This window comes from Salvelinus alpinus, chromosome 10 (genome assembly GCF_045679555.1).
Source record: "Salvelinus alpinus chromosome 10, SLU_Salpinus.1, whole genome shotgun sequence".
In the NCBI taxonomy this organism is placed as follows: domain Eukaryota; kingdom Metazoa; phylum Chordata; class Actinopteri; order Salmoniformes; family Salmonidae; genus Salvelinus; species Salvelinus alpinus.
The window spans coordinates 33,087,071-33,102,703 of record NC_092095.1 but is presented as its reverse complement, the minus strand read 5'-3'; the positions used below and the strand labels follow the sequence as shown (position 1 = coordinate 33,102,703).

At 44.4% G+C, this 15,633-nt stretch overlaps 1 protein-coding gene across 2 annotated transcripts; it reads right to left on the bottom strand.

Annotated features, from left to right (window-relative positions):
• Positions 1–1,781: 1,781 nt before the first annotated feature.
• Positions 1,782–14,908, bottom strand: LOC139531936 (mucin-17-like). Of its 2 annotated transcripts, none has more exons than XM_071328952.1 (12): positions 14,849–14,908; positions 9,649–14,131; positions 8,595–9,530; positions 8,230–8,364; positions 7,855–7,942; positions 7,461–7,530; positions 7,258–7,366; positions 6,827–6,958; positions 6,515–6,604; positions 6,056–6,199; positions 5,033–5,217; positions 1,782–4,722 (listed from the first exon to the last, which is right to left on the bottom strand). In XM_071328952.1, the coding sequence occupies exons 2-12, from the start codon at positions 14,128–14,130 to the stop codon at positions 4,554–4,556; spliced, it is 6,540 nt and encodes a 2,179-aa protein (XP_071185053.1). In that variant the 5' UTR covers position 14,131; positions 14,849–14,908; the 3' UTR covers positions 1,782–4,553. The 2 variants fall into 2 exon arrangements, with proteins under 2 accessions (XP_071185053.1, XP_071185052.1); XM_071328951.1 differs by lacking the exon at positions 14,849–14,908 and adding an exon at positions 14,586–14,834.
• Between the last annotated feature and the right edge of the window lie 725 nt (positions 14,909–15,633).

The window sequence follows — 15,633 nt, the reverse complement described above, 5'->3', positions numbered from 1 at the left end:
CAGGTCTAGCATAACACATCAACGCTGTTACCCATAGATAGAAAGGCTAAATGTTTTAACAATAAAAAAATAAAAGATGTTAAGCTAGCATTCAATTGCCTCTCCCTGTCACAAGGGGATTTATGGATGATTTCAGATGAATCCATAAATCCTGTTATGGTGATTTGTAACAGGGTTTTAACCTCTTGAGATGGGAAAACATATTTTTTATTAAGTTGAACATGTGCTCTTTATGGACAGAATTTTAAAATTAGGTTACACTACTCAAAAGGCCCCTAATTGGTGGAACGACCCCACTTCAAGGTTCATGGTCATGCCTATGCAGTGTGGTCAAAACGGTGCCTGATCACAAGCTCTAGAAATGTATTGTCTGTCAGTAACCCCCTGGTACTTAACGTTGTATAGTGTATTAACTGTACAGTTCAGTTATTTGTGTAAATGCATTTCTCTTGCATCCTTACATAAGAGAGTGAATTCATAAAGTATAGAATGAATTCAGAAAGCATACATCTCTAGATTTGCATTTATAAACAATAGCCATAAGCACAACTTGCAATAACAAACTTTTATTACACTACTTCTATCATAGATGTACATTTCTGGCAGCTGTGATTTATTCTATTGAGTGTTTCTTTACCGAATTTCGGTCATTCGTAAATCAAAACAAAAGCTATACCTGTTTTTTGTCCAACCTGTTTGTCTATTCTCTGTGTTTAATGTAGCCACAGGTTGACAAGTGTACAAGATTCATCTGTAAAGGGCTCATTTGGGTGAATATACTGATTATGTGTGTGGTCACGTTTAGTGGCGAATCAGTAGACCCTGCATTTGTGGAAATAATTTGATTAGCTATATTTCCTCTATATAGCGATTGGAAGTAGTAATGTATTACACTGTAATAGAGATTAACCTCCTGGTTTTGATCTTTTCAGATTTACTGAAAAGTTCTGCCGACCTGTTATTTTCTGGTATAAACATTCAGTCATTTCCACAATTTTTCCTGATCAGTATCAGAGCAGCTCTGAGGATCAACGTAGCTCAGTGTTTTCTCACGCCCACCGTCTGAGGAAGTGTCCATGTTGTTCTAAGGTTATTTTGTTTCTCTGAAGTAACCTTCGAGCAGGCCCGGTGTTGTGACAGGAGAGCCGTGGAATGCACTAACAGGAGAGTGTTTACGTCGATCCATCTACAAAGAAACAGAATGAGAACATGGTGGCCAGATGGATTTGGGGATTTAAATCGTGACGGGTGCCAGGTCCATTGAGTTATGACTGGTGTCGTAGCATCAATTATTTCCTGTTCTAGTATCAGCCAGTCTCAGAGAGCTGATATGAAACTCATAAGGAAACGTGTGACTGACTATTCTGACACATAGGACTGACAGTAATACAACCCCCACCCACTCATGCTGTTGGGGTAATAATGACAGTGGCTTAAATTAGAACATTCGGATAGAAACCTGTCTGTCAAACAGAGCCACCATGACTGATAAGAGATGCACAGAAATATCTCATCAAACTTCCTGGTAACATTGGGCTTTGTCTGTACTGGCCACCACCGGTAAGACAGAACAGAGAAAATATGTTGACATGTACTGTGTCCACTAGGTGGTGGAAGAAGCTTTCATCACCCAACCTATTCCAAGGTGGTATAGAATAGATGCGATATGTAACCACAAAGCTTTACTTGTCAATGTCAGCTATAATATTATGATTGGTACATGCATGTTCAAAACACTCAACTGAGACATTGCAACTTAAATCAACTTACCCATAGCAGGATAGTTTTTCAAAATGTTTATTTTTTAAATAACTATTTACATGACAGCTCTGTATAAATCCATTTCGTTTTCTTACACATGACAATTTTTCAAAAAGAAAATGTTTTAACATGAAGGGCAATGTGATGATTAAATGCATCACATGGATACAAGAAAATGTATAAATCACAACCCTTTGTGATGGCTGAGCAACAGTTCCTTGGTTTCATGGATGTTTTCAACTCCCTCAAAAACCAAATAACACGAAGCCTTTAAAACCCTTTCAATGGCATTGCTGATATTATTCATATCACATGGTTTACTTTGAATTCTTAGTTATTATTCGCATTTAGGACAATGCATGACCTCATTGATAAAACTTTCTAACGATAGAAGAAATAATATATCATAAAAAAATGTGAATTCAGGGGGGGAAAAAGGCTCCGTTGAGGGCAGCTTAAACGAGAACTTTTGAGAAAGTCTACAGTATCACAAGTCGGTCTATCTGTCAGGCACAAACATACACAGCAGAGGAAACAAGCAAATGCTCACTGCCTTGCCAATTCACTTATATCATGGCTCAAATTTAACATTTGTACAGTTAGATATATTTGAGGCAACTTGGGTAAAGAGCCTTGAATAGGAACACTACAGCAAAATGCCCCATCTAGAAATCCAACCAACGTTATTAGCTCGGTTTCCCTGCCTGCTAGTCCGTCCATGCTACCGCCTAGGGATAACTATCCAAAAAAGGAATCTCCCTTTTAGGACACATGGCAGCAAGAGTGAGAACGACAATTTCATGTGAAGAAAATAGTGAGTAAGAACTCACCAGAATCAAACAAACACATTATGAGAAATTGTGTGAGAGCGAACTCTTCTAAACTCAGCAAAAAAAGAAACGTCCCTTTTTCAGGACCCCGTCTTTCAAAGATCATTCGTAAAAATCCAAATAACTTCACAGATCTTCACTGTAAAGGGTTTAAACACTGTTTCCCCATGCTTGTTCAATGAACCATAAACAATTAATGAACATGCACCTGTGGAACGGTCGTTAAGACACTAACAGCTTACAGACGGTAGGCAATTAAGGTCACAGTTATGAAAACTTAGGCCTCTTTAGTGTCCTTTCTACTGACTCTGAAAAACACCAAAAGAAAGATGACCAGGGTCCCTGCTCATCTGCGTGAACGTGCCTTAGGCATGCTGCAAGGAGGCATGAGGACTGAAGATGTGGCCAGGGCAATAATGTACTGCAATGTCCGTACTGTGAGACGCCTAAGACAGCGCTACAGGGAGACAGGACGGACAGCTGATCGTCCTCGCAGTGGCAGACCACGTGTAACACCTGCACAGGATCGGTACATCACACCTGCGGGACAGGTACAGGATGGCAACAACAACTGCCTGAATTATACCAGGAACGCACAATCCCTCCATCAGTGCTCAGACTGTCCGCAATAGGCTGAGATAGGCTGGACTGAGGGCTTGTAGGCCTGTTGTAAGGCAGGTCCTCACCAGACATCACAGGCAACAACGTCGCCTATTGGCACAAATCCCCCGTCGCTGGACCAGACAGGACTGGCAAAAAGTGCTCTTCACTGACGAGTCGCGGTTTTGTCTCATCAGGGGGGATGGTCGGATTCGCGTTTATCATTGAAGGAATGAGCGTAACACCAAGGCCTGTACTCTGGAGCGGGATCGATTTGGAGGTGGAGGGTCCGTCATGGTCTGGGGCGGTGTGTCACAGCATCATCGGACTGAGCTTGTTGTCATTGCAGGCAATCTCAGCGCTGTGCGTTACAGGGAAGATGTCCTCCTCTCTCATGTAGTACCCTTCCTGCAGGCTCAGCCTGACATGACACTTCAGCATGACAATGCCACCAGCCATACTACTCGTTCTGTGTGTGATTTCCTGCAAGACAGGAACGTCAGTGTTCTGCCATGGCCAGCGAAGAGCCCGGATCTCAACGACCTCAATTTTGACCCCCCCCCCCCTTTGTTCAGGGACACATTATTCCATTTCTGTTAGTCACATGTCTATGGAACTTCTTCAGTTTATATCTCAGTTGTTGAATCTTGTTATGTTCATACAAACATTTACACGTTAAGTTTGCTGAAAATAAACACAGTTGACAGTGAGGACGTTTCTTTTTTTGTTGAGTTTAGTAACGTACCCCATCACATAATGGAACCTCTGTGGTCATAATATCACTGCATGAAATGCCAAGAGATGATGAACATGATGTGTGTAAGAACATCCCCTACACAAGAGGAATAAGTCTTCACCTTAGTACAGCAACTTTTAACCTGATTTAAGAGGCTAAAATTAATTAAATGCATTATTAGAACAGGACCACAGCATTGTTTTAGAACCGTTTGAGTAAAATGTAGTGTATCTCTCCGATTTTTGGAAACTATGAATTGTGAAATGCTCTTTGTATTCTATTGCTGTCAAGTTTCATGCATGTAAACGCTTTAATACTTCCAATAAAACGCTTGTTTCTTATTTAAAAAACATAAAGAAAAATATTATTTGTCTCAAAATACTATGCAGGGATTAAAGGGAGAATTTTAATATTTTTCAAACAACAAGTTGTTGTTTTCAACCTGAGATTAAAAACCAAGATGTCCCCCTCAGAAGAGTCCAGTCTGAGTCTTAACTCTTCAGTCTAAAAGAACCACAATGTGCTTGTGACAGGCTGTCCCCACGACAAGATCCAGAGATCGGTTGGTTAGTTGGTGAGGGCAAGTCTCACTGGGCCTCAGCAAAAATCCACCTTGATGCGATTGCTTACACCACGCTAAGACTTGGTTGGTCTGAACGAGTCCCACTGACAAAGTTATAAACCAGGAACTGCGAGGTGCCGCAGTAGTGTGTAGCGAAGAGCTTCCCGTCGGGCGTTGGGTCGGAGAAGGCAATCTCCTCCTTGCTCAGGTAGGAGCCGTAAATGAAGTTGTTCCTGAGGAGGGCAATACGAGAAGAAACTACAGATTTAAATATATATTTCTTTGACATTTTATAAGCACACTTTTGACACTTATTTGGACAGTCCGAAACAGAGGTGGAGACAGGCAAGCGGGAGTACAGCAGGAAAGGTGGACGGAGCGATTAAACGTCTCCGGTGGGGAGCGGTGTATATAGGTGACTGAAGGAGCGAGCGTTATACCCCGAAACCACAGGCTCTGCACTACACAATGAAATTCTGTAGATTTTCACACACACACACACAAAAATTAAAAAGAAAAGTGTTGCAGCTAGTTAAGACTGACCTGAGACACTCGATCATGCGCGAGGCGATGCCCGTCCGTCTCATCATGCTGAAGACCCAGATGCGGCTGATGCCACAGAGGGCTGGCTCTGGGTCAGTGGAACAGCACCAGGCTCTCTGACGCTCAAACATCACCTTCTCTCCCTCCGAGCCCTCGGGTACCGCCTCCTCGATCACCCTGTAGCCCTGCACACACACACACACACACACACACACACACACACACACACACACACACACACACACACACACACACACACACACACACACACACACACACACACACACACACACACACACACACACCAAGAGCAGATACATCATTACAATAAAGTCTCCATCTCAAACCCCTTCCCACGCAAACGCACACTTCCCGTAACTGCAGATCATCCCAGCACCCACATTCGTGGACAGAAACACACTTAGAGGTCCCACACCCCTATTTTACAGCGCTCTGTATCAGCTGTGCCAAGTTTTTAATCTGCCTGGTGACATCCCTGTTTCCACCATGGGGCAGAGGGAGAGATAAGCACACTCGTCTGTGCGGTAAATCACTCCACACACCCACTCATTCAGTCGTTTGACTATTATTCAATTAGCCTGCTCTCACAATGGCCACAGTACCAGACTTCTACAATCAGACAACAAAACGGCTTCTACAGTAATTAGCCAATGACATACTCCTGGCTTTATTATTGCAATACAAGCTAGATGATGGATACTGCATCCAGTACTACGTGATCACTTACATGGGCACCCTGGGAAACAATAAGGCTTTTATAATGACATGAACCTGCGGTGAAATAAATTGGGAACAAACTGCCTGCAGTCCTAATTATAGGACTGACTAATTACTAGTGTTATACTGACTCAGACTGAGCAGACAGTCTACTGTGATATCCCTATACTTGTGACTGCTTGGGAAATGCTCCCACTGAGCTCTATAGAGAATACTACGACACTTAACAAGCATTGGGGGAGAAGGAAGTAGTACAGCCCCAACCCACACAGACGTCTTGCTCACCTCCTGAATGTGCTCAGCGATCAGGCACCCAGCCACCTTCTTGTCATTGGAGATGAACAGGAAGGTTTTGGTCTGGGAGGGACACTTGGTTTCCACCTGCTGGAAGCCCAGGTCATTGTCCACCATCTCTCTGATCTCCTCAACCTGACAGCACAACAAACTGTGAGACATCCTCGCAGGGTCCTAGTCATTAGTGCACGTCGTATCCAAAACGGTTTTGCAACAGAAAACGCTTCGCTACGAAAACCAGAGTTTCTTATCCCTCCCCGTTCCGGTGAGTTTTCGTCCGTTTGATGCCTAGTGAATATAACCCTTGACTACAGGACGAATAAACTATTGTGATATGTATCAGGGGATTCAAAGTATATTTAAGATCAATAATGCTGTTATATTTCGATTGTATTACAGTAAAGGTTTTTCCATATGTGATAATGTGTAAAGTCCGAGCCTTAAGCACACCTTTTTCAGTGCATATTTGGGGTCATCTGGAAGGACAAGGATGATCTTGCCATCGGGGTACTCTCCCAGAATCCTCTCCTTCTTCCACCCCTGTGGACGACATGACAAATCAGTGGCTTTATAGGATGAGAGATGCATGATGTGTGTGAGAGATTTGAATCAGAGGTGACGCGTTAGGTAGAGTTGGCACGCAAGGGCTGCGTCCCAAATGGCTCCCTGTTCCCTGTATACAAGAGTAGTGCAATACTGTAGTGTACTACATAGGGTGCCATTTTGGACGCATGCATACTGCGGGAGACCGCTAGTTCTCACCACATATCTGACAGCACTGATGAACTGGTTGTGGAAGTGCAGGTGCTGGGACTCATCCTCCGGGTTGGCAGCGGAATACAGCATCCCACACACACCGCAGGTCACCGCTCCAAAGTGCTTCTGCCCTGCATCCTAGGAGACAACACGCAGACTGGATCAGTTCTGACATAAATACGGTACCTAGATTCTATACAATTACAGGAACTTACTAGCCTGAGTCCCAGTCTGTTTGTGCAATCAACTCCTTGTCAATCTTTGTCATGCCAAATGCTTGGCAATGACAGCGAGTGAGTTGGCAAGAGCACAAACAGATCTGGGACCATGGTAGGAACATATATAGTCTTTGGATAACACCCCTCTTCTACAAAAGATAACTATTCAAAGTACAGTAATACAGTGGGCAGTATTTGGCAAAAGACCAAAACACTCACAGTGGTGGTTTGATTTTCATCTTCGTCGGCCTCCTTTAGTTTTTTTATCTCTTTCTGCAGACATGCGTCAGAGAGGGGACTGCTATTATCTGCTGATTGCACGACCACACTACCACGGGAAACACAGAAATTGTTCGAATTAACTCTGGAAAATAGTTTTTTGTGTGGAAAAGATTTATTGCAATTTGAGTGCAAGTTCTTACGAGTCAGAGGACTCTGTTGTTGTCGTGCCCTCTGTCTTGACCTCTGGGGATGCCGGTTTAATCTCAGCAACTAAGAAAGAGACAGATTCTATAACAAAGCATGTTACACTGAGGATATGACGATATGTTATAACTAGGGCTGTCAAACTATTTAAAAAACGTAATAGAGTTAATTGCAGGATTTGCTGTGATTAATCGCAAATTCAGAATTTTCTCAAATTGAGCTGTACTTTGATTTTTTTTCTACAAAAAGCATTACCAGGATATTGACGTCTTGATTCTGTCCAAAGTAATGGTTACCAAAATCAGGTAAATTGATAAAGCACTCTAACAGCCATAGTTATAACACTGTTCAAAATGTCATTTGGTTGGATGTTATCAGACATGAGGGTACCAGCTGGCTTTTCTTCACACTGATCCTTGTCAACAGAATCTCGTGGGGTCTCTTCAAAGGGAGGGGAAGACACTGGTGCTATGCAATCCTGTGGAAAGACAAGAGGTTAAGAGGGATAAATTGCATCCCCAAAACTATGTCAGGCATGAAAACAGCTGTATGATCATCCACACTGCTTCGAAATGTGTCACTGAAGTTACCGGGGTTAAGTTTCTGAAAAGCATTTTAAGGCTAAGTTCATATGATGAACTTATCCCTAAGATCCTTTCGGGAAACCGGCTCCTGTACAGTTATTGAATAGATTTCAATATCATTGATCAACAAAAATACCATTCTTACATCTTAATAAAGAAAGACCAGGTCCAAGGATGTTACCTTATCTTTGGCAGTTTTGGGCGTAGGTGATGCTTCTTCTTTCTGCTCAGTTTGAGGGGTAAGTGTAGGTACCACTGTTTCCTTTTGTACAGTGGGTTTAGGCACTTCTGCCTTCTGTACAGTGAGTTTGGAGTCCTGTGGGAGGAGGGGAGATGAAGACACTTGCACCACACAAGATAATATTTTTTAGATCAATTATAAGGATGTGGGTAAGAGCATTGCTAGCGCCAAGCTCTAGCAGGTCGAGGGTTCAAATCCCACAGGGATATTTTTTAAATGTATGCACTCATTGTACTATAAGTCGTTTTCAATAGTATAAAAACCAAGAAAGTTACTTCAAGGAGAATAAAAACCAAGAATGTTACCTCATGTTTGCCATTTCTGGGCATAGGGGTCGGTGTCTCTACTGACTTCTGCACTGTTGGTTTTGTCACAACTGCCTTCTGCACAGTTGGTGTGGTCTTCTGAGTGGTAGGTATAACTATTTTTTGCGCGGTAGGTACTGCCGGCATCTGCGCGGTGGGTACTGCCGGCTTCTGCGCGGTGGGTACTGCCGGCTTCTGCGCGGTGGGTACTGCCGGCTTCTGCGCGGTGGGTACTGCCGGCTTCTGCGCGGTGGGTACTGCCGGCTTCTGCGCGGTAGGTACTGCCGGCTTCTGGCTGGTAGGTACTGCCGTCTTCTGGCTGGTAGGTACTGCCGTTTTCTGGCTGGTAGGTACTGCCGTCTTCTGGCTGGTAGGTACTGCCGTCTTCTGGCTGGTAGGTACTGCCGTCTTCTGGCTGGTAGGTACTGCCGTCTTCTGGCTGGTAGGTACTGCCGTCTTCTGGGTGGTAGGTACTGCCGTCTTCTGGCTGGTAGGCACTGCCGTCTTCTGGCTGGTAGGCACTGCCGTCTTCTGGCTGGTAGGTACTGCCGTCTTCTGGCTGGTAGGTACTGCCGTCTTCTGCATAATAGGTACTGCCGTCTTCTGGCCGGTAGGTACTGCTGTCTTCTGGCCTGTAGGTACTGCCGTCTTCTGGCCTGTAGGTACTGCCGTCTTCTGGCCTGTAGGTACTGCCGTCTTCTGGCCTGTAGGTACTGCCGTCTTCTGGCCGGTAGGTACTGCCGTCTTCTGGCCGGTAGGTACTGCCGTCTTCTGGCCGGTAGGTACTGCCGTCTTCTGGCCGGTAGGTACTGCCGTCTTCTGCATGGTAGGTACTGCCGTCTTCTGGCCGGTAGGTACCCCTGGCTTCTGCATGGTAGGTACTGCCGCCTTCTGGCCGGTAGGCACTGCTGTCTTCTGGCCGGTAGGTTTTGAGTCCTGTGGAAGGAGAACAGGTTTAGAATGCATTTTCTAGAATGAATTTCAATACAGTTTTTGCCACACAAAAACTAATCCGTGCATTTTATCATTTAAGATCATCGTTCAAGAAAGTTACCTCATGTTTGGCCGCTGTCGTAAGTGTCACTGCTGCCCTCGGAATGGTGGTAGACGTAGGTCTCAATACTGCCTTCTGCACTGTGGGTTTCGGCTCGTCATCCAGTTGAAAGTCATCAAAAGAGTACTTGGGCCTGGCTTTGTAAGGCTTATACGCCGCCACAGGCTTGGCCTTCTGAGCTTTCAGTCCGTTGGGCATCGGTGGGGGTACTGCTGGAAGCGTCCTCTTTCTAAGGGTGGGTCCCTTACTTGGGGTCACTTTGGGGGGCTCAACTTTGGGGGGCTCAAGCTTAGGGGTTACTGCTGGGCTGGCTGCGGCTGGGGTAGGACATGGTGCAGCTACTGTGGGTGCTGCTGGACTGGCTGAGGGGGGTGGGGGTGTTGCGGTCACTGGGATGGGTGCTGCTACTGCTGGAGTGGACAGTAATGGGGGGGCAGGTTTAGCCTCTGTCTCCGGAAACATCTTCTGATTGGCCTGATCGGACTTGAGCTTCTTCACCATGGTCCAGGACATATTCTTCTCCCGCTGCAGCTCCACCTGCCGCAGCCTCTGGAACCTGGTAAGCTTCTTCTTCTCGTGGATTTTGAGTGGCACCGTCACTTGGCTGATGAAGAAGCGTCTCTGTGGTGGCTCTGGAGCTGGGGGCTTGGCTGGAGCAGAAACTGCAGCAGCGGGTACTACTGGGGTAGAGGGCTCCTTGGGCCCGGCAGGAGTTGGAGGGATAGGGACAGTCTCAGCCTGTGTGAAAGGCTGTGGGCTTTCTGGCTCCTTGCTGGGTTCAGCCTCAACCGTTACAACCTGCTCATCCTCTTCCTCCGTCTTTAATAGCATGGTGTCCGTGGCGATATCGTCCGCTATTTCCTCACATAAGGCTAGGAGGTTGAGCTGCCTGCTCGCTTTTTTGGAGGCGGCTGCCTTTTGCTCAGCTAGCGCTGCTAGTCTGGCTTTAGTCCGGGCCTGAGGGTTCATCTGCTGTTTCTTAGGTTTTTCCGGGCTACCCTGTGTCTTTTTGGCAACTTCCTTCTTGCCACTATTTGTGCTGTCTTGGTTAGAGGAACTTGTGCCTTTCTTTTCAGTACCAGCTTCACGGTTATCTAGACGGCACTCATCTTCAGACCCTTTGGTTAGCTGGACTGTCTTCTCTGGCACCTCCTTAGAGTTGTCTACGATTTCCAGATCACTATCCATATCCACATCTTCCCCATTCTCTCCCACCACCTCCACAACACAGTGACCGATCTCCATATCCTCAACAATAATCGGGGTCTCCAGGTCTAATGTACACTCAATACTCTCTGTCACACCAAAATCACAGTCTTTTTTCATGATTTCTAAAGAATCCTCTACTTCCAGAAACTCTTTGACATTTGAGCGCATTGTATCAGACAGGGGGTGTTTGCAAATACTGGACTCCTTCAGAGCACTGAACAGTGCTTCTAGGGGTGGAGACTTTATCTTAGCACCCGACATTGTCTCTAAACTTTCCCTAAGTTTATCTGTAGGGATGGTCATGGAATCTTCCTGGACCTCTTGTCTCTCAGTGCTCTGCTTCACCTGTTCTGAGACATTGTCTACCGTCTCTTCTGAGGCTACTTCCACCGGTGGAGGAGATTTTACTTCGATATCAAGCTTGGTGTCTAAACTCTCACTAACTTGATGTGCAGGGGTGGGCGCAGAATCTTCCTGCATCTCAGTGCTCTGCATCACATGTACAGTTGCAGGATGTGGACACTTTATATTTGCATCAAGCGTGGTCCCTGCACTCTCACTGACTTCAACTGTACGGGTCTCCTCAAAGGATGCTTCTAGAGGTGGAGGGATATCTATTTTTGCATCAAGCTTGGTATCTAAATGTTCAACTACTTCATCTGGAGAGGTGGTCATGGAATTCTTCTGCGTATCCTCTATTTCGATGCATATCTGATTAACCTGTTCAGGGACAGGGTCTGAAGCGTCCTCTGAAAACGCTTCTATAGACGGAGACTTTATATTTGTATCAAGCTTGGTGTCTACACTCTCACTAGGGGTGGTCATGGGACCTTCACTAACTTCATATGTAGAGGTGGTCATGGAATCTTCCTGTATCTGCTGGCTCGTACTGCGACCTTCACTAACTTCATATGTAGGGGTGGTCATGGAATCTTCGTGTATCTGCTGGCTCGTACTGCTCTGCTTCACCTGTTCATGTACAGGGTCTGGAACCTTCTCGGAAGATACTTGAGTTTCCATTGTCACATCTCTTGACTCTTCGACTGCCTTCTTTTCATTTTCCTCACTTTCACTTTCGGAATCACTACTGCTGCTATATGCTACTAGGCCTTTAGCTGGAGGAGATAATATTTTCGCATTGACCTTAGTCTCTAGACGTTCATTAACAAGATCTGTAGGGGTGGTCGTCGCATTTTCCTGCATCTCCTGCGTCTTGGTGCTCTGTTCAGATACAGGGTCTGCACACTTGATACATGCATCAAGCTTGTTCTCTACACTCTCATTAACTTGAACTGTAGAGGTGGTCACAGAACCTTCCTGAACACCCTGCATCTCACTGCTCTGGTTCAACTGCTCAGGGATGGGGTCTGACGCTTTCTCAGAGGATGCTAATATAGCGGGAGGAGACATTATTTGTGTGTCAGGCTTGGTCTCTACACTCTCATTAACTTCATCTGTAGGAGTAGTCACAGAATCTCCCTGCATCTTTCTGCTCTGGTTCAACTGCTCAGGGATGGGGTCTGAAGCTCTCTCAGAGGATGCTACTATAGCGGGAGACATAATTTGTGTGTCAGGCTTGGTCTCTACACTCTCATTAACTTCATCTGTAGGAGTAGTCACAGAATCTCCCTGCATCTTCCTGCTCTGGTTCAACTGCTCAGGGATGGGGTCTGAAGCTCTCTCAGAGGATGCTACTATAGCGGGAGACATTATTTGTGTGTCAGGCATGGTCTCTACACTCTCATTAACTTCATCTGTAGGAGTAGTGACAGAATCTCCCTGCATCTTACTGCTCTGGTTCAACTGCTCAGGGATGGGGTCTGAAGCTCTCTCAGAGGATGCTACTATAGCGGGAGACATTATTTGTGTGTCAGGCATGGTCTCTACACTCTCATTAACTTCATCTGTAGGAGTAGTGACAGAATCTCCCTGCATCTTACTGCTCTGGTTCAACTGCTCAGGGATGGGGTCTGAAGCTTTCTCAGAGGATGCTACTATAGCGGGAGACATTATTTGTGTGTCAGGCTTGGTCTCTACACTCTCATTAACTTCATCTGTAGTAGTAGTCACAGAATCTCCCTGCATCTCCTGTGTATCACTGCTCTGATTCAACTGCTCAGGGATGGGGTCTGAAGCTTTCTCAGAGGATGCTACTATAGCGGGAGGAGACATTATTTGTGCGTCAGGCTTGGTCTCTACACTCTCATTAACTTCATCTGTAGGAGTAGTCACAGAATCTCCCTGCATCTCCTGTGTCTCACTGCTCTGGTTCAACTGCTCAGGGATGGGGTCTGAAGCGTTCTCAGAGGATGCTAATATAGCGGGAGGAAACATTATTTGTGTGTCAGGCTTGGTCTCTACACTCTCATTAACTTCATTTGTAGGAGTAGTCACAGAATCTCCCTGTATCTTCCTGCTCTGGTTCAACTGCTCAAGGATAGGGTCTGAAGCTTTCTCGGAGGATGCTACTATAGCAGGAGACATTATTTGTGTGTCAGGCTTGGTCTCTACACTCTCATTAACTTCATCTGTAGTAGTAGTCACAGAACCTCCCTGCATCTCCTGTGTCTCACTGCTCTGGTTCACCTGCTCAGGTTGTCCAGGTACGGGATCTGAAGCCTTCACTGAAGATGCTTGAGTTCCCATCTTTACATCTCTCTGGCTCTCTGGGCTTCTGGTGGACTCTGTGACTCCCTTTGTTTTACTTTGCTCACATTCAGAATGACTACGAGATGCAGGGGGTATACCATAATTGTGATCCATTTGCACAGGGTCTGAGGGTAAGGCTGCTTCATTTGGGTTAGTCTGTGCCCCTTTACGCTTCCCTCTATCCCCATTAGAGTATTTTCTGATGCAATCGGGTTTGCGAGTTCTGATAAGCTCCTCGTCTGACTCTGTGGAAGCTGTTTTTGAGATCTTGGCTGGTCTTTTTAGGGTTCCTTTGGAGTTGGGATTATTTGATGAGGTACTTGTGGCTTTCGGCAGCTTGGCATTCTTGACAAGGGGATTGGACTTTGTCCTTGTGGTGGCCTTTGGGGCTGATCTTGTCTTGGAGGAATGACGGCCGGACTTTGATGGTTTATTTCTGTCTTTTCGTTGTGCTGGGGGCTTTTTCATATTCCTTCTCTGTGAAGGTCCTTCTCTATGGGTCTTGCTTGATGTTGCAGAGGCTGGTGTCATTTTGTTAGATGGCATGGCCACTTCATTCTGATCCAACTTTCTTCTCTTAGTTTGAGGATCCTGAGAAGTCTGTTGTCTTTTAGGGGCAGGCATTCTATGAAGAAAAGGTGATGCAATGTATGAATGGCAATAGGTGTTTGTTGTCATTGTTATTATTGAAAAAGTATAACACAGTCAATACCATTGAGAATATAATAACCACGCTACATGGAGTATTGGTAAGCTGTATGTGCTTCTGTGTCAGTGTCAAATCATAACTATCAGAGTAAGCAGCCAATGACAGATTAAACACTTACTCGAAGCGTGGTATGTGGTTATTGCTCAAATCTTGTACTGTAGCCTATAAAGCTAGTAATTGGAATATGTAACCTAGCTAAGAACAGCACGAAAACTAACTAGCTTGCCTGCTGTAATGAGCGCAACAGCTAAGTGGATGGCTAGACAGCTAGCAAGCTAGCTAATGTTGTTAGCTGCAACAATAACAAGAAAGCTAGCTACTTAGCTATTTATCTAGCCACCTATCTAGTTACTCCAATGATCAAACTCACGTCCATTCACTATGCAGGTAAAGATTAGCACGCCAGTTAGTTGATAATGAATAGATTGCAAGCAAACCACTGCTTTTCAGTCGATAACGTTGACACTTGAGAATTGGCTACAGCCTAGTGTCGTACCAAGCTAGCTAATAATGTTAGCTAGCTAAAATTTGCAAGAAACAAAAATGCTAAACTAAATCACGTCTCGTCATTTTTTATGATACGTAGTCCTATAATAAAACTATAAAATAAACACATTCGTCACTAAAACTCACTTTACTGTTTTGTTTCCCAACAACAGCTGTTTTTTTCCTTTTCCTGTGAACCAAAGATTTGGTGTACTTCCGGAGCAAAATGCCGGAACTGAGGAGGCGGGGCTAGGGTGTGTTAAGAGCGTAATTATTATACCTCAGTTATACCCTCAGTTATACCTAAATTAGTGACAGGGTTACCAGTAAATATCAGAATTTTGGTAGCTTTTAAGGGTTTTTGCGGGAATTTTACAAGATTACATCTAATGGCCTTTTTGGGTACGTTTGGTGGCAGTTGTGAAAGAAGTCAATAGTTGGGAGAGTTACAGAGTTCATTGAAAATAATGCCATTGTTGATTAGATGCTTTTTTCTTTAATTAGGCTATTTTCTCTTGAAACATACGATATATCCACAAGTAAACAATATGGACACACACACATATATATATACATATTATATATATATATACATATTATATATATATACACATATATATATATATATATACACATATATATATATATACACATATATATATATATAAACACATATATATATATATATATATACACATATATATAAACATATGTATATATACACATATATATAAACATATGTATATATACATATACACATATATAAATATACACTGCTCAAAAAAATAAAGGGAACACTTAAACAACACAATGTAACTCCAAGTCAATCACACTTCTGTGAAATCAAACTGTCCACTTAGGAAGCAACACTGATTGACAATGATTTCACATGCTGTTGTGCAAATGGAATAGACAAAAGGTGGAAATTATAG